The sequence below is a fragment of the Podarcis gaigeae genome (genome assembly GCF_964106915.1).
Source record: "Podarcis gaigeae genome assembly, chromosome: 5".
Taxonomy (NCBI): domain Eukaryota; kingdom Metazoa; phylum Chordata; class Lepidosauria; order Squamata; family Lacertidae; genus Podarcis; species Podarcis gaigeae.
The window spans coordinates 45,652,605-45,680,510 of NC_139681.1; the positions used below are offsets into that span (position 1 = coordinate 45,652,605).

The 27,906-nt window shown below is 42.4% G+C and overlaps 1 protein-coding gene and 1 long non-coding RNA gene across 4 annotated transcripts; both read left to right on the top strand.

Moving 5' to 3' along the window:
- The first annotated feature begins 251 nt into the window (after positions 1-251).
- OAT (ornithine aminotransferase) lies at positions 252-15,764 on the top strand. Of its 3 annotated transcripts, XM_083740108.1 has the most exons (11): positions 444-843; positions 898-948; positions 4,757-4,975; positions 8,419-8,643; positions 9,183-9,278; positions 10,421-10,548; positions 10,680-10,802; positions 11,925-12,053; positions 13,622-13,735; positions 14,129-14,273; positions 15,119-15,764. In XM_083740108.1, exons 2-11 carry the CDS (start codon positions 921-923, stop codon positions 15,277-15,279), a joined length of 1,368 nt encoding a protein of 455 aa, XP_083596234.1. In that variant the 5' UTR covers positions 444-843; positions 898-920; the 3' UTR covers positions 15,280-15,764. The 3 variants fall into 3 exon arrangements, with proteins under 3 accessions (XP_083596235.1, XP_083596236.1, XP_083596234.1); XM_083740109.1 differs by lacking the exon at positions 898-948 and having other exon boundaries at positions 252-480; XM_083740110.1 differs by lacking the exon at positions 898-948 and having other exon boundaries at positions 379-507.
- A 6,689-nt stretch (positions 15,765-22,453) lies between these two features.
- On the top strand, positions 22,454-27,261 carry LOC310845300. Its single transcript, XR_014564628.1, has 2 exons — positions 22,454-22,975; positions 27,153-27,261. It is a non-coding gene; the product is annotated as an uncharacterized lncRNA (long non-coding RNA).
- The last annotated feature ends 645 nt before the right edge of the window (positions 27,262-27,906 follow it).

Genomic DNA, 27,906 nt, shown 5'->3' on the forward strand with positions numbered 1-27,906 from the left:
TTTAAAATATGTCTAAATAAAGACATAGACAAAAATTAATATCCTCAGCATGTGATGGACTCTCCCTCCTTGGAGGTTTTTAAGCAGCGTTTGGATGGCCATCTCTCACGGATGCTTTAGATAGGCTTGATCATTAATCCGTATCGGAGAGGCAAGAAGGAAAGAGGAAGCGCCCAGGAGGGACCCTACGCGCAAACCCTGATTGGTCGAGAGCGGCGCTAGGAATGCACCGAAGAGGATCAATGAGCAGCAGAGGTGGGGACAGGCAGGCAGCTAATAGCGAGGAGCTCTTCCGGGGGAGGCGCCTTCGCCGCGCTGTGATTGGGTGCGGCGTGCAGGCGAGGCCAATGGGGCGCCCCGGCGCCGGCGCGTCTTGCCAGGGGGGCTTGTGACGTGGCCGGTCTTTTGAGCTGTGACAGGCGGCCGAGGAAACCGCGCTTGCCCTTTCTCGCCGAAGCGGAGGAGAGTCGCCTCGGGAAGGTAGCGCGGCGGTGGGAGGGAGGCCCAGTGGGTGTGGGGAGGAGGCGGCCATCCGGCCGCGTGCTTGTTCCCTCGGGGGGACCCCCTTCCGCGGCTGCTGCACCCCGCCATGCCCGGGAGGATGGGGAGCGGGCGGCGGCCGTCGGGCTGGAGCGAGGCCCTGGCCATGCAGCGCTTTCCCTCCTATGGGCGTCCTTTTGCTCTCTTCCCCTTTTACTGCTTTGTCGTCCCGTCCCCCCCCGAACCTCCCCAAAGTAATTTGGATCCTCAGCCCCTGCTGGAGACCCGTGGGCTGCTCTGGCTTCTCTGGAGCACGTAACGGGACGCTGCGTGTCTGAGCATGCACAGAGTGTATGCATATTTGCCCGACCGGCTTCAACGGGCGTGCGCAAACCCTGGCTTCTTCCTGCGCTTTAGCCCCAGCTGGTCTCTAGAAATGTATGCACAGTACCCTTCAGCCTGCGGTGGGTACGTGAAGCCTTATCACACCCTCTGCCTTTTCAAAATGTGCACGTGGGAGGCTGTGTGTGTGTGTGTGCAATTGGTTTGTTTTTGTTTTATGATGTATTCCGTGTTCCAAGTTTAATAAGTCGCCATCATTCATCTCTCGTCCTTAGAGAGCCTTGATGGCCCTTTTCACTTCTACCATTTTTGCAGAGCCATAAAACCCTGCTGGTACAAGATCTCAGCTAAAGGAGGCCCCTGGCTTTTTCTGGTTTCCTTGAGAGTAAATAAACTGGGTAGCAAAGGAAATAGATGCACACTCACCCGGGCATTAGTCCCATGGGGCTTGCTGCTGAGTAGACATGTATAGTTCACTGTTAGTGGTATTCTGGCACAGTACAATGGGAACCTGAGATGGAATAGGCCATAGCTTTTAAGATAAAACTGGTCTAGAAGAGGCATATGAAGATCCCAGTAGGTTCAGGCCAAAGGCCAATCTGATCCAACATGTTCTCACATGGGCCAATTAGATGCCTATGGGATTGTCAAGCAGGGCATGAGCATAATAGCACCCTTCCCACTTGTGCTGTCCAGCAACTGGTATTCAGAGGCATAATGTATCCAACACCAGAAGTAGTACACAGCTATCATTGTTAACCTTATCCTCCATGATTTGGTTTAAACTGCTTTTAAAGAGACTCTCTTTTCCAACTCCGCAAGGTTCCTTTTGAGGTGTGGTAATCAAAACTGTGCAGAGTTCCTGTTTTGTTCTCCCCACCATTACTACCCATGTAATAAACCCAATATGGGGAACATTGGGCCTTCCAGATGTTGCTAGACTACCAACTGCAGCCAGCACAATCAGTGCTAAGGGATAATTGGAGTTGTAGTCCAGCAGCATCTGGAGGACTGCAGGTCCTCCATTTCTCTCATAAACACATTTTTTTTTTGTCCTACTAGTGTTTTGTAAAACAGGCTTCTGTGGGTTTTTAAACCAACATGAAGCATGCAAAACCTGTTTCAGAAGGCAAAAGTGGGATGGGTATATATGCCTCAAGCAAGTGTCTCTTGTTTACTGATGCTAGCTCTCTGAAGAAATATTGTATGTTTCTAGCCTGACTATTCTCAGCTCCACTGGGCAGATGTCCTTTCCTTGCTAAGATGCCCCCCCCCCCCCCGGATTTTTGGACACCTGAAAACCTTGCTTTCTTGCACTTTACCCATGTGCATCACTATCCTTGTTTCCACTATTTGCAAGTAGTGATGTGTCTGTAAATATTTGGCAGTGAGATGAATTTGGTAACTAGGCTGTAAAGCTAAAAGGGTTAATTAGGAAAATGGACCTGAGAAAGCACCAGTTTGGGTGGATTTACTTCTCATTCAAAATGCCTTTATAACCAGCAGATTTAGAATATTCTTCCAAAAACATTACAAGTAAAAATGTATTATATGAACAGAAAATATAAAATCTGAATATTCTCAAAAACAGTTTCTGTGGTTTTATACACACACACACACAGAGAGAGAGAGAGAGAGAGAGAGAGAGATATTAATGCCTCATCTTTTGTGTGCTGTTGCCTTATGAGAAGGGTTTCAAAGGCAACTCATCACACTTGCCAAGGTTAGGAAGTGACAGTAAGTATCACAGCAGATACAGTTAGATTCATAGTATTTTAATAAACCATAAATTTGCCTCTTTCTAAAACCAGCATTTATTTCTTGTATATGCTTATTAAGCAAGCTAGCTTTTTCCCCCTGTGAGGGGTGTGTAGTGGGCCAGGCCTGTATAGTCCTATCATTGAGAAGTTCATCCTGATGCAAGCTTTCAGTGATGCAATTTTAAATCTGGGTCCTATCCAAATCTTACGTAATGCAACACCTGCTGTTTTGGGGGGTGAAATTTCTAAATGTCACATTGGAACTCCAGTAACATGTTTTGTCAATATTAACAGAGGTACCTGTTGACTTTTCCTGTACAACATGGCTATCTGTCATGGATGCTTTAGCTGAGATTCCTGCATTACAGGGGGTTGGACTAGATGACCCTTGGATCCCTTTCAACTCTATGATTCTATGAACTAGCAAAGCTATATGTCGTTTTTGTATGCTGGAATGGTAGGATACTAACAGTGCAGTTCTATATATGTTTGCTTGGAAACAAGTCTTTCAGTGTTCAGTGGGCCTTATTCCCATGCAAGTTCATTAAAGAATCAAGCTTTCGTAGGCTGCACTCCTAGAAATGTGTTTTACTTTCCCACTCCACTGTGAGGGATGCTGCTTAAACATCTTATAACAAGTGAGTATAAGCATCTAGTAAAGTCACTTTTTTTAGGATGGGGGAAGAGTTAAGATTTTTTTTTTTAGCTTTTCTTTTCCTTGGCCAATATATTCTGTTTCATGTTTAATATAACAAGCAGTTATTAATCAGCACACACACAATGGCATAGACTTACCTGTCTTTTAAATGAACCGTCTAGTGATGGTTGAGCAGAGGACTGTATGTGTATGGTTTTGCTTAGTTCTTCAAATGCTTGCATAAACCATTTTTAAAAAACCACCACAACAATCCCCTTTGGTCTTATGAACCAAATGATACTGAAAGGTAATAGTAGGTCTTATTTATATTGAAGATTAGTCTGTCTGCTGTCAGTGTTGCAATGCTCTGGTGACAAGGGTTGTATTGTAACTCAGATTAATTGTTCTTTAAAAGCTCCACAGGGGAACATTTGCAGTAGAGTTCAGCAGCCTGGAAAAATATTTCTAATCCCTGCATCAGGACTTTAAGAATCAAAGCAACTAGGCACTTGGGATTATTATTTTTTTGTTAAGTTCTCATGGCTTTTTATCTGCTGCTAAGTGACCAACAGTGAAAAACAAGTGATAATTGAAAATGCTATAGAAAATCCTCTAGCACATCTTCTTACATGTTGGTTTTCAAGATGCAGGGCCTATGCGATAGTTGTTTCATGGCTCAGAGCTTGGAACATAGTGATGAGAACTGGCAATACTGGTCTTCAAGCTGTAGGTCAGATATGGGGAACCTCAGGTCTAGGAGCTTGAGGCCTCTCTGTCCAGCTCATAGGACTCTCCACAAGCCACATACCTCCCAGGCACTTCTCTGCACCCTCTTTGAGTGTTGCTTGGCTGGAATATGTTCTTGAACTGCAATAATGTACGTTGGTGTATGTGTATCGATATAAGCCTCCACACTCTTGTGTGGTCGACACCTGTGGCTCCTCCCACTTTTGCCTCTGGCCCTGCGCACCACTGGCATGTGGCCCTCAGAATATTGGCCAATAAGGAATGGACTGAGAAAGGCTCCCCGCCCTTGCTATAAGCTGAGCACAAATCTGGATGTTGACTGTGAGATATCCAAAGGTAATTTAAGCATACCAAAGCTTTTAACTGACAGGCTTGGTGTGATGCAACTTTCCATGACTCATCCTGGCGTGAACTCACACCTAATGGGGAAGGCATGTACCTTAGCAGGAGTATGTTTCGTTGTGTGTTGCATATAAGATAGACTCTTGGGTTGGGAACTTGGGTTTGGGTCTACTGTGTTGTCCCATGTTTTCTAGATTAGCTGTGCAAAGTCTGTGTCTACCTCATGAAGATCACATTAGCTGTTCTGTGAAGAATTTTTAATAGGGCACTAGGATCTAGGTTTCTGTGTTGAAATGCTTTGTCTATGTAAGAAGGCCCGCTCAAAATCCTGCATGTAATCACAACTATTTGTATAGGTTTCGTTTGCAGTTGTGGTGTTGAAGCGGATGCCCCCTTGAGTTTGATGATTCTGACCCAATTCACTATGTGCCATTTTTTCTTTTTTCAGACCTTCAGCATACTGTAACCATGTTTTCTAAACTGGCCCATCGGCAGTCGTTTGGCTTTCTCTGTCGAGGCGTTCATGCTTCAGTGAGTTCAGCTACGTCAGTTGCAACTAAGAAAACAGTCCAAGGCCCGCCATCATCCGACTACATATTTGAGCGTGAGGCCAAGTATGGTGCACATAACTACCACCCGCTCCCTGTTGCTCTTGAAAAAGGAAAAGGTATGTACTTTTAATCTTTCCAATAGGTTCTTAGGCTAGGGATGGAAGCTTAACTCAGCCTTTAACTTTAATGCTTTCCAGTGGCAGGGATCATTTGTATCATCACTGCAACAATGATGCTTCTTTGGGAACAGAAATGTGGGATACTCTGGCTGCTGTGTATGTGCAATCTCAGCTGTTTTCCTGACCGTGTTAACTCAGAAGAAAGAAAACACTGTTACTACTATCTTCCTGGGGAAGATAGTCCCCCCCCCTTGTCTTATGGGATCATGGGTCTGCCTCTCCTAAACAGTTTCAAGAAGATTCCAAGGAGAGAGAGGAAGTTGGCATTCGGCAGGGTGTGGGGAGGCATATAATGGTTCTCAATGTAGGAAGGGACGTGGGTGGCACTGTGGTCTAAACCACAGAGTCTAGGGCTTGCCGATCGGAAGATCGGCAGTTCGAATCCCTGCAATGGGGTGAGCTCCTGTTGTTCGGTCCCAGCTCCTGCCCACCTAGCAGTTCAAAAGCACGTCAGAGTGCAAGTAGATAAATAGGTACCACTCCAGCAGGAAGGTAAACGGCGTTTCTGTGCACTGCTCTGGTTCGCCAGAAGCGGCTTAGTCATGCTGGCCACATGACCCAGAAGTTGCCTGCGGACAAACGCTGGCTCCCTCGGCCTATAGAGCGAGATGAGCGTGCAACCCCAGAGTTGTCCACAACTGGACCTAATGGTCAGGAGTACCTTTACCTTTGTATTTAATGTAGGGGCAGTCATTTGTATAGTCTAGTTCCACAGCTCTCCTGTCGTGGTTTGGTGATTAAGTTAAAAGTAACTTCCTCTTAGCCAGCATTGTGCAATATGCAAATGTGAGAACTATCCTAGTTGTCTGAACAGGACAGAAGCATGTTGAATTCGAAAGATAGGCAGCAGCAGGCATAGCCATGTGTACATGGTTTGCCGGTCTTTCATTCCCTGATGATGCATAGGGTAAGTATTTTGCAAAGAGTTGTGAGAAGCAGCCTGCAGCTGTCACTGGCTGAATTAATCTGTGCCTGCTCCTCTATTTCTGGCTCACTGAGCGCTGCTTGGCATTTGAGACCAACTCAGGAGAGGTGGCATAATTGCCTTTAAACTAGGGGCTGGGAATCATGTCTGACTCTTGGCCATGCTGTCTAGGGATGCTGGAAGCTGGTGTCCAGTAATGTTTGGAGAACGGCAGGTTCCCTGACCTGCTTTAAAACCTAGAATGCTTGAGAGTTCTGAGCATAAAAATGCCACATTTCTCATATATAAATTTTTATACATACATTATACAGTTGGCAACACATCATTTATTCTTTGACTTCCCCACACATCCCTCCATGGGTTCTTCTTTAAGCCTTGCTGTGCTGCATCTCCTTAGTTACCTCTTCTAGTTATTTTTAGCTGCTGCTCATATATCTAGCCTTACTTGGAAATTTATCTGGTTGTTATATTTCTTTAAGTATTCACCACATTTCCATTTAGTTGTATAAAAAACAACAGATCATATGGCATTCAGTGTGGTGTGTATTGTTAGAAAAACTTACTGCTCTTTTATATTGCCTTTGTTTTCCACAGTTCTTTGGTTTATGTTGCCTTCAGTTCCGGTTATCGTTTGAAATTTTAAAACCTGCCTTAATGTAAACCAGGGTTCTGGTGGCCAAGGTCTTTCTCTCCCTCTGATGACGTCAGGGGATTAATAGGGGGTAGTGGTGGCCCAGCCCATCTGTCAAATGTGGTCTGCTGGGATAGAGGGAGATAGCGACTTCAAAGCATCATACACGCCTTGCAGAGAGCCCTGTTCAGTGCTTGGAAGTCCCTGAAAAGTAGGCTTGAACTCAGTGGATGGGAGGTGAGTTTGAACCTGCTTTCTGCAGGGATCAGCTGTGCCTACTGGTTCTCCACAGGAAGCTCACTTGTGCACCTAAATCAGCTTGTCCTTACCTGCCGCAGCCACACTGATGGGGCAGGTGTGAGGCAGCTGAGAATGGCTTGGGGTGAAGTGGCCTAGCAGGCCAAATGGGGAGGCCTGGAGCACCACATCTGGCCCACGGACTGCAGCTTCCACACCCCTAATCTAAATAATTCTAACGTCTAGCTTTGGTAGCGCTCTGTTAGCATTCTTTATTGGTGGCGTCTCCCCAGTGCATAAATCACTAGACTATCCTGACCTTAGGGCACCAACTGTTTAGCATACTTACCACCTGATCTACAAGTTTGCTGAACTTTTATTACTTTTGACAAGCTCCACCAAATCAAGGGAATGCCTATTTAGCCCAATTAGAAGCGCAAATGGTCTCAAAGTCTGTTTCCTTGCTACTATGTAACCTCATAATGCAAGATTAAAGCTTGTAGTAAAACAAGCGTCTGGAAACTGTGTTCAGGTCAACTCTTTTACTGGTTTGCATTTGCAAATTAGCAGCTTCTTAGGTTAGTATTATCTTCCTGAACATGTGTTTGGTAGCTGGATAAGTGTAGCAAAGTACGAAGTATCCCTCATGCTTCCATGAGGACAAGCAGGCAGTTTTATTGTTTTGGCATCTGGCAGCCTGCCTTGGCATAGCATTTGTGGCAGATGGGTGCAGGCATGGAGTCTCGCTCTCACCTAGGAAGTTTGAAAATAAAACAGCCTTTCCATAGTTTTATACTGTTGGCCTACAAAGAGATGTTGTGCTCAGATGCATATTACCTGATCTACCTTAGAAGGTGCATGTTGAACAGTGTGGGTGAAAAGTCAGTGTCACCCGAATGATGGTCATTTTGGAAGCTAGCTATTCATTCCTGTGCTTACGAAGCTGTGCCTGGTAGACACATTTGATATCTATGTGAAATGGCCACAAGTCTTTCATAGCTAAAGTCAGCATTGAGCAGATTGCCCTAGGCTGTGCCAAAAATGTAACCTCTGGCTTGTGCTAGCAGGACTACCTTGGGGAAAATGCAGCACCAAACAGCCCATTTTCAAGGGAAGAGAATGAAGTTTATCCCCACCCCAGCATCGCACAGATAATTTGTATTTTCAAGTGTCAATCTTTTCTCAGTACTACTACAGCGCTTGACACAAAATAGCTTAGCCAGTTATCTTACAGTCACAGAAAATGCATAGGTAACTGTGCCAAAAAGTACGTATGGGAAGTTGAGAAATGTGAATTCTGTACTTCGTGTCATTCCTGTTCAGTTTTGCTAAAGCAGCCATTCTGTTTATATAGTATATCTATACTGAAGTGCTGCTTTTTTATTTAGCCAAATATTATACAATGATTTTTAGCAGTTGAATGACTTAATCAGTTGCATCATTCACCCTATGCCTCAATGCTAAAAACAATAAATGATCAACATTATTTTTTTGTTTTATATGTCACCAGAGGTTTGTGTGTGTGATATATCAATTGTTAATATTCTCCTAATACTGTATATCTGCTTGTTTAACCCTGCCCCCCAGGTGTTTATGTGTGGGATGTTGAAGGCAGAAAATACTTCGATTTCTTAAGTGCTTACAGTGCTGTCAATCAAGGCCATTGTCACCCAAAGATTGTAGCTGCTCTGAAAGCCCAGTGTGACAAACTTACCCTTACCTCAAGAGCGTTTTACAATGATGTACTTGGCGAATATGAAGAGTATATCACAAAAATGTTCAAATACAACAAAGTGCTTCCAATGAACACAGGTAATGCTTTCTGTTCTGTCCTCCTAAAAAGCATGTAAACGGACAGCTTTTGTCACTTAAGTGGGAAGCTAGAGAGAACAGTTGTGGATTCCATGAAATTTGGGCTTGCTTCCTGCGTGTTTGGAAATCTGTTGCACACAAAGTGCTGTGTCTCCAACCTTTTTCAGCTCAAGGATGTATTCAAAATTTTGAGCAAGTACAGAGAGGGGGGTGGGGGAAGGCTGCTGTAGGGCCATGCTCTTGCTGCTGCTATAGGAGGGCGTTTAGCTTAAGTCAATGTTTCTTTCTCTCTTACTTTGCAATGACACTCCCAAAGTACAAACATGGTTCCAAGGCACGTGCAGAGTTCCAGCAGAACTCAGCTTCTTGATAACATCACACTGCTTTTAGCTGTCCCTTCCCACACTTCCAGGGCCCTAGGCTCTTACCCTGCATGGCATACTTCCGTAATAGTCCACCATGTGGCTTCTGATAGTAATGAGTTCTCCTTCTCTTCCTACCCCTCTCCTGGTTCCACCTTTTGTGCTCTCTTATTTTAGGAGTGGAGGCTGGAGAAACAGCGTGTAAACTGGCTCGCAAGTGGGCATATACAGTGAAAGGAATTCCCAAATACAAGGCAAAGATACTTTTTGCAGGTATGTCAGAGTTTTAAATATCATAAGAACTTGTTGCAGGTGGGCATAACAAAGGTATTGGAGACTTTGGATTATGAAATCATGCATATTTTAAAAACAACAACATGCTGTAGGAATACCTTTGTATTAAAAATGGAGTTTCTGTGTCTTTTACTTAAACCTGTTAGAAAGTAGTAGGAAATATTTTGCAGCCTCATTTTGCATTCCTTCCCAAGCCACATGCTTGCAATGGGTGGGGCCAGAGGCAAAAAGTGAACAAAGCAAGAGATGTGACTTACTTGTGTAAAGTAAGCTACATTTCATGGCAGCTGCACTTGATGAGAGAGAGGAAAAGGGCCATTGAGGGGCATGGTCAGGGAAGAGAAAATGTGTTCTGGGAAAGTCCCAAGAGTTGGGTGGAAAGACCAGAGAAGCCACTTTTGGTTTCTGGACCTGAAGTTCCCACCCCTGTTAAATGGTTTGTTGCTTGTAATGTATTCATCACTTTACTAAGTTAAAATAATGTGCAAAGTTGTGCCCTCATCACCTTCCGATTTATCAAATCCTATATTGTCTCTGGTGCCGTAAAGAACCGAAACCTAAGTGAGAAGAGATTAATCTTTCTTTTCATGGGTGAAAGCGGGGTGGGAATATGGTGCTGACAAATTAGGGCTACAGTCATAAACAACACTTATTAGGGCTCTGTTAAGACAGCATGCTGTAACCATTCACCCTGGACAAGCATGTTGGGTAAAAGACTCTGTTTTGTTATAACTTTGGGAAGTTGCAACTCTTTGGCACCTGCATACATGGCAAACGTACAAGGTGAACAATGATTAAACAATCTGTATTTTGCTATTCATTTTCAACAGAATCAATTTCCACAACATTAAATGCTGTTTAAAATCCAGAGTTGGGCAAGGAGGTTTTAATACCTGTGCCATGTTGGGTGGGATGATGGGAGTTGTAGTTCAGCAACATCTAGAGGACCGCAGGTTACCCATCCTTGATCTAAACACAACTGTGTTACATCTTTAGCATCTCTACCTTTTAGAAAGATGTGGTGTCTTTCGACATCTTCGGATTGTTGAGTTGATTAGGCTGCATAACGTAACTGAGACATTATATATTTTGTTCATTCTTCCCCCCCCCCCTCCTCCTAGCTGGCAACTTCTGGGGAAGAACGATGTCTGCTGTCTCAAGTTCTACAGATCCTTCCAGTTATGATGGGTTTGGACCATTTATGCCAGGGTTTGAAATAATTCCATACAATGACTTGCCAGCTCTTGAGGTGTGTTGCAATCTTCCGTTTTGTGAAGACATTCAGAAGTTAGGAGAAAGAATGTTATAAATCTTGTTCTGCATCTCTCCATAACGGCATTCAGTAACTGTCTTTCTTCATTGCAATATACTTGTCCTTAGCGTGCACTTCAAGATCCAAATGTAGCAGCTTTCATGGTGGAACCAATTCAAGGGGAAGCTGGTGTCGTTGTTCCTGATAAAGGTTACCTCACAGGTGTGCGAGAGCTTTGCACAAAGCATAATGTAAGTAAACCACTGTGCTAAGAACACAACATTCAAGCTGTGGAAAGTGGCCAAGTCTTTTAACTAATACAACAGGCCTTGTTTAGACCAAATATAACAATCGTATAATGCTGTTATATGTTTAAAAAACTTTTTTTTACACTGCTGGTTAGCACAATCTAATATTTAGTTACTTGAATCTTCCAAAGGTCCAGTAGTAAGTGGTATAGTTTTTTTTATTATTAGAAATAAATCAGTGTTTTTCTCACCAATGATGTCGGTTTTGACCTGGTAAAACACTTTTCCCCAAAGTGAGCTGTTGCTCAAACTCTACTATCTTATCAGTTCTGTGTCTGTCTTAAGTAGACGACAAGGTTGTTGTAATATACTTTGTGTACCTTTTAAATGGACTTTATCCCACTGCTGGGCAACTCATAAATTGTCTTTGCTTTTCAGTCTGATAGGGCTGTTTCCATAGAATATTTTGGTTTATCTTGGGGTACAGCAGTGGCAAATTTCACCCTGTGGAATGATTATAATGACCTTCCTGCTTCCAAACATATACATCATTTGGACTTTACCACATAATAGATCAGACAGAGTAAATGTAGATTAGGAATGGGGTTAAGAAAGCCATATCGCAAGATCTTCATTTGGAGTTTGGCTTTGGAGAATCTTCTCTTTTAAAGGAGAACAAAACAAACTAAATGCTCATTGAATGACAATTCATCAAGTCCCTCTCTATGCAAGTCTAAAGGGGCTCTCTGGATTGAAGCTATTTTCTTTTATGCTTTCCAGTGCATGATGAGACTCTGATAATACTATGCAAGTGATATTCAGGCCTCTCATATGAAAAGTTCTAAAGGGGCTGTTAAGTGAAATGCTGTTAAGCATTCTTGGCTTGTGAAATTTTACTACTGTAAAGAATCTTGTGGGCACAAATGTAGCCTAGAATTTTTAAAGTTATGCGATCTAGATGTGGTGTGATATAGCAGTATGCTGAGCAGAGGTTAAACATTGGAGCTAGTTGTTTAATTATACCAGTTTCTGTAGTTTGGTCGAGAGTTGCTAGGGATGTTTGGGCTGAACTTTCCTTGTCAAGGAAATACTTCTTGAATATGTGCTCCTTTTAAAATAAAACAGGTTCTCTTTATCGCTGATGAAATTCAAACTGGGTTGGCAAGGACTGGGAAAATGCTGGCTGTCGATCATGAAAATGTTAGACCAGATATGATCCTGCTTGGAAAGGCCTTGTCTGGAGGTGTTTATCCTGTAAGTAATACTGAATAATGAGAAACAGCTGGTTCTGAACTGCTTTTTGGAGATTTCAACAGGTTTAAGATACAAAACTGGCTTAATGAAAGGGTCATTGATGAAGTGGAGTCAGTTAGGACTATCTTCCAGGATTCATGTTCTTACAATATGACAGTGTTCAGCAAATGGGGACATAGGAAGCTTCCTTATATTGAGTTAGACTATTGATCCATCTAGCTCAGTACTGACTACATTGAATGGCAGTGACCATCCAGGGTTTCAGAAGGGGTTTTCTCCTAGTCCCTTCTGGAGATGCCAGGGACTGAACCGAACCTGTTGGTGTAATGCAGATTGCATGCTGACCAATTCAGATGTGGTCCTGCAGCTCTGAATTTCCAAGGTCAGACCTGTAACAGGCTAGAAGTACTGAGCTGAGGTACAGTCACACCTCGGGTTACAGGCGCTTCGGGTTGTGTGATTTCGGGTTGCGCACCGCGCCAAACCTGAAAACACTGGAACTGGTTACTTCCGGTTTTCGGTGCTTGCGCATGTGCAAAAGCGCTAATTCGCGCTTTGCGCATGCGCAGAAACGCCAAATAGTGGCCCGTGTGTGCGCACATGTGGCGCTGCGGGTTGCGAATGCTGCGGGTTGTGAACGTGCTTCCCACACGGATCACGTTCGCAACCCGAGCATCCACTGTACTGTACTCTAATACTTGAAATTGCTCCATTGTTAATCCCTTTAGCTGGGCAAGAACAACAATCATATTCAGGAAGGGAAATTTCTCCATCACATTGCTCCAGGTTTCTAACTAAGTCCAGGGGAACTAGCCACAAAGCAATCATTTTGAAGTATGATATAGTATTATGAAACTAGCTGTAGATTTGGGTAGGTTAACAGCTCTCTTGTTTTTGAACAAGTATTGCTTAGTTTGGAATCTTAAGTATATATTTGGAAAAAAGGTCTGTTCAGATCGGTGGCTATCACATCCAGTAAAATGTCTTTAGGATCAGGCCATTTAAGTTCTCTAGACCACTTACATGACTGTCTGGTGAAAACAGCTTTGAAATGGAGAATTTCTTTTCCTGCTGAGTAGCCTGAGTACCACATCCAGCATTTTGCAACTCTCTTTGAGCTGAGTCAGAAGTTTAAAAATGGTAAATAAATGCTGAGCACAGTAAACAGGCAATTGTACCTACCTGCAGTTCATTCTGCAAAGCATTTACTGAGGAATGCATACTTTATAAAGCAATGGGAAATAAATAGGAATATAGCCTTAGACTCTGTGCAGTAGCGGTAACCGTAGGGGGGAGGCAGCAAAGTGATTTGTTTGTTTGTTTAAAGCATTTTTGCCCCACTCTTTAGCTGTAAACACTCCCTGAGCTGCTTTACATATCAATAAAAACAAAGCAACAAACCAACACAGCCCCAACTTTCAGAATTACAGTCTTAAATGCATAATGATGCCAAAACATCACAGACATGTAATTTAGTGGAACCTCTGCGGTGTTGTGAAGCAGGACAAAGGAAAAATGTTCTTAAGTTTTTGGTAAATGTTGTCTCAGTGCAGAATTTATGTTCTTAGGTTTCAGCGGTACTATGTGATGATGAAATCATGCTCTCCATTAAACCTGGAGAACATGGTTCTACATATGGAGGGAACCCATTGGCTTGCCGGGTGGCCATAGCAGCACTCGAGGTACGTAAATATCAGTTTAAGGTCTATGAATGCTATGCACGACTATACTAACACTGTGCAGTATTTAAATAACTCGAAAACTGCATGTTAACAGTCATTTCCCTCAACTTGTCTAATAATAAAAGTAACCAAATATCTGTGTATCTGCTTTGTGTCGTATATTTGTTCACGTCTTCATAATTGAAGACTTCTTTTTTACATCTGTACCATGTTATGACTTGTAATTTTATGGTTAACTGTGTATGGTTAGTAAATATAATTACAAGTAATTATAAATTATAATTATGGTTAGTAGTGGTCTTGTGATGAGAGACAAACTGAACCTTATGTTTACGTATTTATGATTCTCCCTCCCTCATTCAGTTTTCTTACCTTTGTTTCAAACTGCTTTAGGTAATTGAAGAAGAAAAGTTAGTTAAGAATTCAGAAATCATGGGCAACTTATTGAGGAATGAGCTTATGAAGACTCCGTCAGATATTGTGGCTTGTGTCAGAGGAAAAGGATTATTAAATGCTATTGTTATTCGTGAAACAAAAGGTAAGGCTGTTTTTACACTGTGTTAACAAGACTTCAGCATGATTCAAGGCCATTTTCACTTTTGCAAGAGAATTGTGCGAGTTCCAGTTTGGAGGCAATAGCATAATAATGTATCCATTCAGAATCAATTAGGTGCTGCTGCTGTTTGAGTAAAGGTATATATCTTGGGGGTATATATCCTGTTCTCCTTTTTCACTTTTTTGAATAAAAAAGGCAGTATTTGAAAAAACACACAAAAGGAGAATAGGGAACTTTGACCCAAAATACCTGAAACTGAGGATGCTCTAGGAATAGGGTTTAGACAAACCATGTCAGTTTCAATTGTAACAGAAAGTTCTAAAAGTCTGAAGTCCTCCTGCCTGGGGTAAATAGGTAGTAGCCCAGACTCCTTGACATGCTTTTTTCTGGAAAAAAATTGTAAGTTCAATCAAGTTTATGTACTGTCTAAAAAGTGGGAGCACACCTGGTCTCTTGTGGCCAAAGCTGAAATATTTGTCCAAGCTGCCATTTCTAAACAGACTTTGAACAAATTTCTTTCCTGTCTGGAAATGAAACCACAACCTATCTCCTTCATGTAGTGTGGCTTAGAGTGTTGGACTAGGACCTTGAAGATCGGGGTTTAAATCCCCACTTGGTCATAAAAGCAAACTGGGTGACCATGGACCAGTCGCCATCTGTCAGCCTAACCTACCTCACAGAATTGTTGTGATGAAGAAATGGGAAGGAGGAGAAACACCTGTGCCACCTTGAACTCCTTGGAGGAAAAGTGGGGATGCAAATGTAATGCACACTTCAGTTGGTTGTAAAGCACATATTTGATTCTGTATTTTGGATTTCTTTTAAAGACTACGATGCCTGGAAAGTGTGTCTGCGACTCCGTGACAATGGACTGCTGGCCAAACCAACACATGGTGATATCATCCGATTGGCTCCCCCGCTGGTGATCAAGGAAGATGAGATCAGAGAATGCATTGAAATTATCCACAAAACCATTTTATCTTTCTAAAGGCACAGTGTTCAATGTCTGCCTTCAACTTTGATTCCATAACGCTACTACAAAAGCAATATTCTTGAACCCCGCCCCCTTTGAAGTTCAATATTTTCCCCGCTGGGTTGAAAACCAAAAGCCGTCTAAAATCAGTTTTAATTTTTTAAAAAATAATGGACCCCGGGGGGGGGGGGGGAAGCAAATGACTAAAATTGTTTTTGATTTATTGTGACTTTGGCTATGTCTCCTTTTACATGTCAGCCAAAATATAAATTATATGAAACTGTTGTACCAAATGCTAATATCTTAAGAAGCTATTTAAAAACCCCCAAACATTTCAAACTTTTTCTTTTACCATTTGCCCCTGTATGGAGGACTGAAATCTTGCTGTTGGTGCTAATGATTGTATCCTGACTGGAAATCCTAACTTCAGAGGATCAAGAACAGTAGAATCTCTCACCTTTTTGAAATCTGTATTGGTTCATAAAGGTAGCTCAAATGGATGTCTTACTGGTCAGTGTTTTGTTGCTATAACAAGCATATTCATTGCATTTGGCAAACTGGCATTGGATGCTGAATCTAATACTTGTCACCTACCCAATATTGCAGTTAAAAACAATTTGAATGTAAAGGTAAAAATTGTTCTAATATTGATACTGTTGTTTTTCAATTGGGATAGAGTTGTTTTGTTAATAATAGCTAGTGTAGCGTAGCATGTCTCTGTTGAGAGAGATGCAATTTCATCATCAAAATGGAAACTTTAAGTGAGACATTACTGCTTTTAAGGTTTTTAAAAGCATTGCTTTTATAGTGTATGTGCATGAAGACTTCTCCATTACCCTTTTTCTTGGCTACTCATTTCTTGCAGTGAAGAACAAAATCTTATCTTTTACAATCAAGCTAATTACAGTGATCATTCTCAGCTTGGCCATTCCAGACACTTTTCTCTAACAAGCTACTATTGATCAAAATAGAGAAGGTGTAGTTTTGAAACTGCACTGCCCCTGCTGTGTGCAATAGTGTGCAGATGTTTTCTTCTCTAGTGAGATGCAGAAGAAGTCCCTGGTACAAATCTACCTTGAGCTTATTGGGAAGAGTGGTTAATAAGAAACTGTTCTAAACTTATAGTATTCAAGAACGATACGCATTAATTTTATATATTCTCATACATAGAACTTCTTTGCTGCTAACAATAGGAAGATGGCATGATAAGCCTTATTGTACAAAATGATCCCCAAAATAATGTTGGTCTTTACACACATTAGAATATAATATTGGGAAATGGTGTACCTTTTTCTTCTTTACCAGCAATATTTTGTCTTAGATCAGACTTCTCCAACGTGGTGCCCTCCAGATGTTTGGACTACAACTCCCACCATGTCCAGCAATTATCACAAATTGAGAGGGGTGATGGAAGTAGTCCAAAACATCTGGACAGAAAGAGGTTGGGGAAGGCTGTTTGAGACTCTTGAGCAGCTGCCCATTACAACAATTTTTTTAAACAGCTTGAGATATGTGTAAGAAAACAAACATTCTCTTGTTGACTACGATCAGCAGTCCTGTTTGGAACAAAGGTTAAGTACACCACAACCTTTGGCTGTTTTCTTTTTCAGTCCTTAATTATTTGCTTGGTGTTTTTGAACAAGCAGCCAGAAGGTGGTGCTACATGTCCATTTTTTATTATGGAGCAGAAATACTTTAGGTAGGAGACCTCTGCTCATCTTTTAAGCTTCTATATCTTGTTAAATGAGAACCAAGATCTACCAGTCTTCTGCAGCTAAACCTGTCTTGTTCTGTATCTAGTTTTAGGGCTAATAGGCCCCCACACTAAACACAACATCCAATTATTTAAACACAAACAGAAGATTGTTATATATATGAAAGCTCAACGCAAGAAACCATTTATGTACTGTATACCTGAAAGTTCAATACAAGAAACAATCCGTTTTACTACAGGGTGACTCTTACAGAAGCACAAGAAAGTCTCAGTTTTTTTCTTCTGTACAGCAGTTGAGATTTGATCCACATACGGATACCGAAGAACCCAAAAAGCTGTTTTGTTCTGTGGAGAAACATCAGATTTAGGTCAGGGAGATGGGTGGATTCAGCATGAATGAGCCTTTTGTCCTTGCATGCAGCCCATTCCCTTTCTCCTGTGCTGTGATTTCAACTAAGAAATCTTAAACTGACCACAATCTTCTAAGAATCCAAGCCGGGAAACTTATGGTACCTAGGTTTGGAGCAAGCCACAGTTTGAAGTTGGTTAAAGATGAAGGCTAATTCAAGAACTGGTAACCATGGTTTTCTGCTTCATCCTTTTCCAAATAAGTTCAGTATGTCTCAGAACACTTTCCAGACTCCTAGTAGAGACTGAAGCTGCTGCTTAGAAGACTCCTTTTGTGTTTGTATTTCATTTAGGTGTTTTTTTAAAAAAAGAAAAACTCTCTAAACAAGTTTAAAAATTCACTAAGCAAGTTGCATGCAACCTGGATTCCATCTGATGTCACATTGGTCTATAAGACAGGTCTTAGACTTTCCTGGTTCTTTTTTTATAATAATTTTTATTAACAGGCCAATCAAATCACATTATTTCCAAATCACATTAGTTCCAATTTATACAGCCAAATTTTTAAATTTTGTTGGGGGTACCCATACTTCAAGCTCCAAACGGGGGTCCAAGCATCACTTATGTTGCTGCTTTAATTAAACAGTTCTATCCAGTTTTGTCCAGATAGTCTCTTTATTACTTTCTTCATCCTCTTCTTGTTATCATATAATCCTTTCTTTGCGATCTCTGATAATCTTCACAAGTGGGTTGGAAACAAATGTCCTCTGTGTGGGTTTTGCGCTCTCCAAGAATCATATCACTTAGGAACAGACACCATTCCACACTTCCGTAAAAAAATTATCCTCGGTCTGTCCTTTAATTCTCCAGGCTTGCCTGTATATCAAAATATCAGGAGGGCTCTGCCAGGTTTAGATCATATTCCAGTCATGATTCACATTCCAATGATCCTGGTCCTCCTCCCTCCATCTTTCTTGGACAAGCCTGTCTTAGCGAGACGCTATTTAAAACTGCGTCATAAAACTTTCCTCCGTTCTCCTTTGTTTACCAATTATCTCTTTGATCTGTAATTCAGTCCACATAGTTCTTGAATTCCTGCTTGTGATTAATATAAAATGCCACGAACTTCTTTCTGGGGTGGAGGGTTATTAATACTCACATAAGAAAAGTTTTTTTCCTCCACCCCCCTTCCATTTCACTCCAAAACATACCAGTCTCTTGATGGTGGTTCATCACTTGATTTATTTGTCCCATCCGTCGCTCCGGTCACAGAGATCCATTAATCAGCAGTCTTATCTCCCGAATTTCGCTTGATGTATGTGCTTTAGCTTCTTTCCAATTATATTTCCGAGCTAAAGCGAACCCGGGCACTAATTGGAGACGGTGTCAGGAAGAGCCGACTTCACCGAGGGCTTGTGCCAAGTGACCGGGCACCCCCTTCTTTCGAATCCGGGGGTGTATTGTGGCCACTGCTGGCAAGGCAGTCCCCCCATTTCCTTGGGGGGTGGGTGGGAAGGCTGCATACTTCCCATAGCAGCCTCTTAATTACCTCGTGTGGGTCGGAGAGATGTTATTGTCGGCCATCTTCCAATGCGCCACCTGGTGGCCGCCTAGACTTTCCTGGTTCATTCTCTGAATCTATTGGCTAGAAGGTCAGCATAGAACCCACTGTTTCTTGACTAGCACATCATGGGAATAACATCACATCATTTGATATTTCCTTCCTCCACATGTGTTAGACAGCAAACTGGGTTCTAATTTTAGCCAGCTGCTATGCTCTGTTATCCTCTTGTCATTTCTGTGACACCTCTGGCTGAAACTGAAATCACTTCTTTAAAGGAGGAGCAAAAAAGAGTATCAGATCTGTCAGAACACAGCTTCTTTGCCAGCTTTCTGCCCTAAGAGTTCATAAAGCATATATTGTTAGGATTAAGGTGTTTAAGGGACTCACTGCAGCTCAGTTTGAGGCAATTTTCTCCATGGGTTCCAGTAGAACTTGCTTCCATGTAAGTGAGGTAAAGACTTGTTGCTCAAGAAAGGTCTCATTACCCTACCCGGTGGTTTTAAGAGGTTCCCTATAACTCAAGCTTTTGCATATGTTGTAAGCCACCTGACCTGGGCAGGGAGAGGAGAGATTACGTGGCAGAGCAGTGACCATACCCTGTGCCCTCCTGTTTCACTGTGACTAGGATAAAAGCCCACACCACCTACATTTTTCACTGTAAATTTATTATACCAGTTACAGGCCTGGCACGAAGTTAGGCTGATTCTCTAAGTATGTTTCATTTATCTATCTTTAACAAAATGTATATACCACTTGATTATAATAAAACCTCTAAGTGGTTGAGGTAATGAAGGCGCTTTTATCCAGAGCATCCCTATCTACACACACCTGAGACACCTGGTTCCCCATCTCTTCTGGTAGAACATTTACACCAGCAGAGCTTTCTGCCATCTTAGCAGGGGCGCTCCAACAGTGCTCCATCTCTGCTGGTGAAATGGTTCCAGAGGTTTTCCAGACCCTGCCAGGTGAACATGGGGTTAGTTGATTTAATTTGATTCAGTGATTTAATTAGTTATGCCTATTTTAATAATCAAAAGTGACATCTAATCAGCTGACATATTCGTTCCTATAAAAATGGCAGGTGCTGACCACCATTTTGAGAGACGGCCACCATTCTTCAGTATAGGAGAAATGTCTCTTGGGAGGTGAGGCGTACTCTTGACGTGTGTATCATCTGAAGCAAGGAATACACTTTGTTTTTAGAACTATTGCTTTTGCTCATATTCAGATGCATTTCTCTGGCTGTGTACAGCAGCTTGCCCCAAGCTGGTGCCCCTCCAAAAATTTTAGACTGCAGTTTCCATCAGCTGAGGGCTGATGCGAGCAGTACAGTAATCCAAAACCTCTGGAAGGGCACTAGTTTGAGGGAAGACTGGTTTAGAGAAATCTTAACTCAGTGTGGGCCCTATCCATAACTCAGTATTTCCTATCTCTACAACCCTCTTCTGCTTCTGTCACTTTAAATCAATTTTACAACTGCAATAATATGTAGGTCTGTCTAATTTGTATAATGCATTCAAATAATGAAATCTGGAGAGTTTTATATCTTTTTTTATTTTTAGGAGCTCAGACATATATCAGAGCCCAATATTCTGTAGAGCCCCTAGGCATAATGTCCATTTGTAAGCATTTCCTCAGATGATGTTCCTGCTGTGCTCAAAACACTGAAGATAAATTACTATATATTTCAAAAGCAAGCCTGGGAAATATCAGAAATTTGCCCAATAGGGGTGTTCTTTTTTGTACACTGATGAAAATATAGTGTTTGAGGCAAACATTTCTGAAACTCTGCAGTGCTTGTGTTTTGCCAAAGGATATATGTCACATGCCTACCCGATATGCATTTTAGTCAAATGAGTACCATGCTTATGAATTCAGTCTAAGGCAATTAAGATAAATTTTGTTCCACAGATGATTGCATGTAAACGTCTTCAGAATGTGCAGTTTTCATATAGAGTGGTGGAAACAAAAATCATAACTATACACCTAATGCATTTTGGCCACTTTCGAGTAAAATTGCAGCCTAGATCAGTAATCACCAGCTGCTTCACATTCCAAATGCAGCTTTCTTCGGAATTTGCACCATTCTGCACCTTGTGATGCTCTTTTCCAACAAAAAAAGGTCATAATAATTCATATGTTGGGGGAAGTATGTGTACAAATTGGTACAGATTAGTGAAAATAAGATGCATTGTTGGGGAAGGCCGCATGCAAAAATGTATACAGTAGGAGAAATGTTCCCGAGACGGTTGAATATATTTTTGTGAAGGCTTGTTTTAAAAAAAGTGTTCATAAACTGATGCAGAAATGTGGCAAACAGAACACAAGACTGGAAAGGGAGAGAAGACGACAAACCCGACAGATTGATCCATCCCTAAGAGAGTGTTCCTCTGCCTAGCAGTAGGCTGCAATCCTGTGCACATTTGCATAGGAGTAAGACACTTTTTCCCTGAGCATAGGACTGCTTTAAAGGGTCATTTTTGATTTGCTTATAGATACAGTCTTCCTGCCCCCCCCCCAGCAAAAATTGTACTTGAATTCTGCCACTCCCTTCATTATGACCAAGTTTCCACAACAGAACCCCTAAGAGGTATCAACAACAAAACAGAGAAACAGCATGATGAATGATGTTGGCCCACCCCTTGCCTGTCTAGCTGTTACCAAGCATCGTGAAAGGATCAACATGTTTTGGAAAGAGGGCAGGCCTCTATTCCCAGTGAGTTCTAGAACATGGCAGACCTGGCAGCAGCATTCACATTGTTGTGGTTTTCCTGCCATGACCAAAGTGTTACTATAGATAACTACCTATCTGCAAAGCAGAAACAGATGTTTTCTCACCGAGATCAGTAGCAAAATGTTCTTCCTACACTGACCGGATCAGTAACATCTGGCAAACATGCATAGATCTGAAGAACTGTGATATGAATAAATGCATTTCTCAACCCCTCACTCTCATGTCAACAAAGGACAGGTCCTTCCCCTATGGCCTAACAAGGTTAAAATGACTTTCCCCTCTTCGTGCCAAGAGTGTCTGCATTTGCATGCAGTAGAAGCTGGGAGTAAAATAAAGGCTTATGATCCCTGCACTCTCAAGTTAACCTTCATGAGCACAGAAATGAAAACAAGATTAATGTCGCCCCAGCTAAGCATTCCAGTGAAGCTAGTCAATTTTTCAGTGATTATATTTGCATCGCTGAGATCACCAGATTTATGAAGATAGCATCCATGCTGAGGATGTTTTCCTTTTAATGGACAAAGCTAACACAAAAAATACATTAAAAGCATAATTTTGTATGACTGTATGTAGATTAACTGAAAAAAGGTTATTAGGCAGACTGTCTGCAGAATTGACTTTTCCAAGAATATCCTCTTTACAATTTATAGCCATGAGTAATGTGGAATCATAGACATTTTGAACCTCACACAATACAAATACAATTTTCTGAAAGGACTTTTTTTTTTGCACATGCAAGCTGTGCTTTATGACCACGTGTTTTGTTGGGAATCTTTCTTGTGTCCTACAGCTTATTTTCGTGTGTGTGTAAGTGTGAGAGGGAGGAAGGGAAATGTTCTGTGAAGGGATTCCACTTACATGCTTTGGAAAAAGCTCAATTCAATGCATGACAAAAAAAGAGGAAACTGCAATCGTGATTCCCACCCCATTCTCAAGTTTGAGATCAGATTCCTGATATAGGGGTAGGGGCTTTAACACTTTGTTTCCAGCTCCAGCCCAGATCACACCGACACAAGCTTGTGATTTGCATTAAAAAATTTACTCCCAGCGTATGCAAGCAGCCTCAGAATTTCCTTCACTAGGACACTCTCAGTGCTTACAAATGTAGGTGAGATCAGCTATGCAGTTGAGGGGTGTAACTTGTGATTCCATCTCCAGTTCTTTTCATCCTTTGGCCAGAAAATTAGCAGCTTGAAATGTTTCCCTACCATTTCCATTTTTCTTAGTCACTTCTCTGGGCTGCCACTTGTTGATATGGTTGCTGCCAGAATTGCATATAAAATTGCCTTGCCTTTCTTTTTCTTGCAGTGTGGTCATGGGACAGCCTGATGTGTGAAGCTGCTGCCCTAAGGTAATTTCTAGTGGCTTCCATAAGAAGGCAGCTGTTAGTTTTGCCATCTTTTCTCTTTTGTGTAGTGCTAGATTGGTTTTTGTGGTGGGGGGGGGAGAAGAGGGAAAGAAACTAACAAACCTTTATGCAAGGCATTTATAGCTTTCATTTCAGCTCCACGTGGAAACATTAATTCTGTAAAAAGGACATTACTATGAAGAAAGGGTGCTTGCTCCCTTGGACAAATATGTGTCTCGCCTATCTGGAAAAATTCCCATAGTCTGGCCCAATTGCCCAGGCTGCCAGGACCTTCCCTAGAGAGAATATTTTCCACCAAGCTGCATTAGGCTCACTCACTCTTAAATGAGCCTCCTTTGAACCCATAAAAAATGTATAGGATTCTAGTACTGAAAATTCTCTGTCCTTAAGCAATATTTATTTCTCTACATGAGCTAAATGCCTTTTTGATCTGCCATGGGACACATTTCAGGTCCTGGCTTGTTTTTGAAAATGTGAAATGTCTTCCCTCTTGCTGACTGAGCTTTCCAGCTGGTCAAAGTTGATCCAGAAGAGCGTAAAATAGCTAAGTCCCCATGTTTTAAATAGGTATTCAGCACCTTCAGATTCTAAGATGGGCTTACAAACATGATGCATGCTAAATTCGTACTACTTGCTTTGTGCTCTTTAGCCATTGTGATGCACAAACTGTAAATTCCACAACCAGGCCCTGTCCAGGGCCAAACTTTTGGAGCCCTTGACATGGCGGTAATGATGGTCTCCTCCGTGAACACGCAACGGCACAACGGCACTTTTCCCCCTGGTGCAGTTGGGCCCACTCTCACTTCAATATAGTGCACCCACCTCACAGAACACCAATTCCATGAATTTCCACAAACTACCTCAGATTAACTTGTGGGGGACTTGTGTGAGGGAAAACGTAATGCAGTGGTACCTCAGTTTATGAACTAAATCCGTTCCGCAATGTTATTTCACTTCAGTGCTTTCTCCGTTGTTGCACAGCTGTTGCTGCTTAATACTTTGGGTCTTAAACAAGGTGGTACTTCCTGTCAGTTGCACACCCCGTATTCCTGAGGTACTCCAAGTAACAGACCCAAGGGATCTCCACACCCCTCTTAAATGGTTTGGGAGTCTTCTCTTTTTGTAGAAGAATCTCTCCCCTCCTGACTAGAATGAGACCTAAGTAGACTGTATCTTTCCAGCTTCTACTCCTCCTGGCTCAGCCTCCCAGTTAATTCCTGGCCTAATTACTCATACAGGACACCACACACTATCCTTCACACTATGCTCAGAGACTTATTTCTCTAGCTTTTGATATATTCCCCTGAGCGGATGTTCCTACCCAGAACCAACTCTCTCTCCTTTCTCTCCCTATCTCCCAATCTCATTCCCAACCTACTCAACTGTCTCTTAAAATCCTGCTCAGCAAAAACAAACTTTTCCGTCACAAATACTCCCTCCAAACCAGATCAGGCCTAGCTCTGCTTGTGGCAACCACCAAATGAACTTTCTCTGCTGCCACCGCTGCTTTGACGGCCATCCACCTCCCTCCAGTCAGTGCCCCGGCATGCTCCAGCAATGGACAGGCAGCAGCACCTCTGAAAGATATTTAAGCTCATATTCCATCTGTAGTGGCCTGTTCTCCACATTAGGTTGCCCTAAACTCAGCGCCCTGGCCCATAGATCAGTAGTATTTCCCCCTTCATATAAGACACTACCCCAAGTTATTTCTGGAATGACTGTGTGCCCAAGGCAGTGTTTGAAACTGTTATTGCAGAATATTAAGAGCCTACGATTGCTTCTTATTTGCAAATTACCAAATTCTAAAACAGACAATTAACATTGAAAGCACATCCTGACAACATGGATGTCCTTTCGTAGTCCATATTGCTCTATTCCCCAGCCACAATCTTTCAATTATTGCTGCATGAAGGCAATTCAAACATCTGTTCCCAAAAATATATCTGAGAATATTTAAACATTTTCCTTTGCTTGCATATAAGCTAAGGGATTTGCATGGAGGCAGGGGTAGAAAAAGCAATTCCACATTTTAACTGCACTAGATGAGCATATAAATTGAAATCCAAGGTAGAGAGGATGGTCATAGGCCATCAGTGGGAAAACAAACTTCTCTTGTACTGTTATTTTCTTTTGCTAGATCTTTCCAAAATGCATTCAAAAATAATTTTTCAACACCGTGGCCTGCTGTAATGGTTCTAGGGGTTGCTCGTGCGTAAGCCGGTGCAAACACCTGGCTGGGTTGCCTGAGTGAACCTTTTCTGTCCGGACATCCACTCACCCGTGGCTGCCTCAATCGCTGGCAGAATCCGTCAGTGGGCGTTTCTTAAACTTCTTCCAGCAAAGAAGCTCTTTGACGCCTAGTCTCCTCCTACTCTCTCTGCGCGAAAGCCTTCTGCGCAAGGAGGGCGTAGGCAGCGGAGGACCCCTACTCTTGCCGCTGGTCCCCGGCAAGGAGTCATGGGACCGCCTCTCCGCTTCCCCCATCTGCTCCCCTTCTCCACTGGTGCTACGCTGATTCTCTTCTCCAGAAGATGGGCTGCCTCTCCCAATCCTGGGACGCTCTCTGGAATCTCTCTGGATTTTGCTCTCTCTCTCCGGCACTGATGGCAGTTCCCTGACACCTGCAATTAATCAATAGCTATATTTACTGTCTATTTTTATTTCCTCCCAAACTGGGAAAATAATAACAGAAAATAATGTTTCATTTTCAATGTTTCAATATTGATGTGCTTATCAGCTCTTTATAGTCACTTTTAGTCTCTCAAATGTTTACATTAATTGACCAACAATAACCGTAGAAGCAATGGAATAGTACAGTGGTCCTTTGGTTTAAGAACAGCTGTGTTTACGAACTCCTCGGTATACGAACTCCGCAAAACCAGAAGTAGTGTTCTGGTTAGCGAACATTACCTCGAGATTTCACTTTCTTGGGCTCCATGATCACTGCAGATGGTGACAGCAGTCACAAAATTAAAAGACGCCTGCTTCTTGGATGAAAAGCGATGACAAACCTAGACAGCCCTGAGTGCTCACTGGAAGGACAGCTCCTGAAGCTGAGGCTCCAATACTTTGGCCACCTGATGAGAACAGAAGACTCTCTGGAAAAGACCCTTCTCCTTTGTGCACAAGGAGAAGGGGATGACAGAGGACGAGATGGTTGGACAGTGTTCTTGAAGCTACCAGCATAAGTTTGACCAAACTGCAGGAGGCAATGGAAGACAGAAGTGCCTGGTGTGCTCTGGACCATGGGGTCACCAAGAGTTGGACACGACTAAATGACTAAACAACAACAAAGAATGGAAACGGAATGGTGGAAGAGCACCAGTGGTGGGAGGCCTCATTAGGGAAAGTGCGCCTCAGTTTAAGAACGGCTTTAGTTTAAGAACAGACTTGCAGAATGGATTAAGTTTGTAAACCAAGGTACCACTGTACTTGGTATTTTTTTTTTTACATATGTTTGTTAGGTTGGCAGAAATGCTAAATACAATCTAGGAAAAACAGCAACCCTGTTCTATAATGAACAACACAGATTATTTGCAAATGTAACACTAATGCAAAATAAAAATCATCCAAGAAAGAAGGAGGGGAAATATATTGCAGCTCCATCTGCCCAGTGGGTTCCATCTTCTGAGCAAAACTGTGGGGGAGTTTTTCTGAGACAAGCTGCTGGCAAGCAAAAATAGATTTCTGGGGTGATTTGAAAGGCCCTGAACAATTTGATACAGGTCAGTGGGAAGTAAAAAAGGGGTTATTAGGATTTTATATTCTCTGCATCAATGCTATTGTTGACAGGAGAGAGGAAAAAAAACGTTGCTTGGTATGAGGGAGAGCTCAAGCTCACAGTTTGTAGTGGCCTTAAAATGGAAGCAGTTGGTGGAAATGTTATGCAGACTAACATTAGGTTCAGCTGTGCCTTGTGCCAAAAATATTTCAGGTTGCAGCAAGGCTTACTAGAGTGAAGAAGCAATGGCTGCTCTCCAAAAGCCAGTAGTTATCCAGATCTTTCTTGTCTAGAGTCAACCCTGTCATACAGCAGTGTGAAGAAAATGGTGGCATCCTGGGGCTGGGATAGATGAAGGCAGGAATAATACAGCAGCCAGCAAGCTGGAGAGAGGGTCAGAGCACAATGGCTGATCTCTGTGTTTTCTTGAACTCAAAGCTGCAGCTGTGGGAAAAGCAAGGCCTTCTTGGAGTGTTGTTGCTGTGAATCCCTCCGTCGTGGGCACTGGTTGTATATATGTGCAAGTAAACCATCTGTCATAAAGACACCACAGTCTCTGCTGTGCCTGATTCACAAAAGGAAATGCAAACTCTGGGTAATCACGTCTGGAACCCCCCCTGGAATCATGTACTACTCAGAGATTGCAGGTGGCATTCAACACTGGTGTCAGAAGCTGAGATCTGTGTTTCCTAGAGGAGGGCTTATGAGTGAGGTGCGCCAGAGTTGAAATTGAGGGAAGAACAGCAAGACTCTTTGAGTGGCTTAAGATAGAGAAGCAGCAAAAACCAGGTGACAGTGGACCTTTTTGGCGGTAAGAGTTGTTTGACAGTGGAACAGACTCCCTCGGAAGGTGGTGGACTCTCCTCCACTGGATGTTTTTAAGACGAGATGGGTGACCATCTGCCATGGATGCTTTAGTTGAGATTCTCTCAGAGTCCCTTCTAGCTCTACAAATCTATCATAATATAATCAGCTGTGATCTCAGTGAGACAAATGGGATAGGTCCCATTGGGCCTCTGCTTCAGGTAGTAAAATCCCTCAGGCCAACAAAGTTCTCAATGATCAGAACTCATCAGAGACCGCAAATAGGTTAAATATATGGTGGAAAGTGCAAAATACAAAATACAAGGACTGCAGGAGATCTGTAACCACACTTAAAAAGAAATATTTTAAAGCAGCTGCATGAGGTTGT

Coding starts and splice junctions, on each gene's coding strand:
- OAT (XM_083740108.1), top strand. CDS start 921: ATGCACAGTACCCTTCAGCCTGCGGTGG. Junction 10,803..11,924: donor AGCTTTGCACAAAGCATAAT/GTAAGTAAACCA, acceptor AAAATAAAACAG/GTTCTCTTTATCGCTGATGA. Junction 13,736..14,128: donor TGGCCATAGCAGCACTCGAG/GTACGTAAATAT, acceptor AAACTGCTTTAG/GTAATTGAAGAAGAAAAGTT.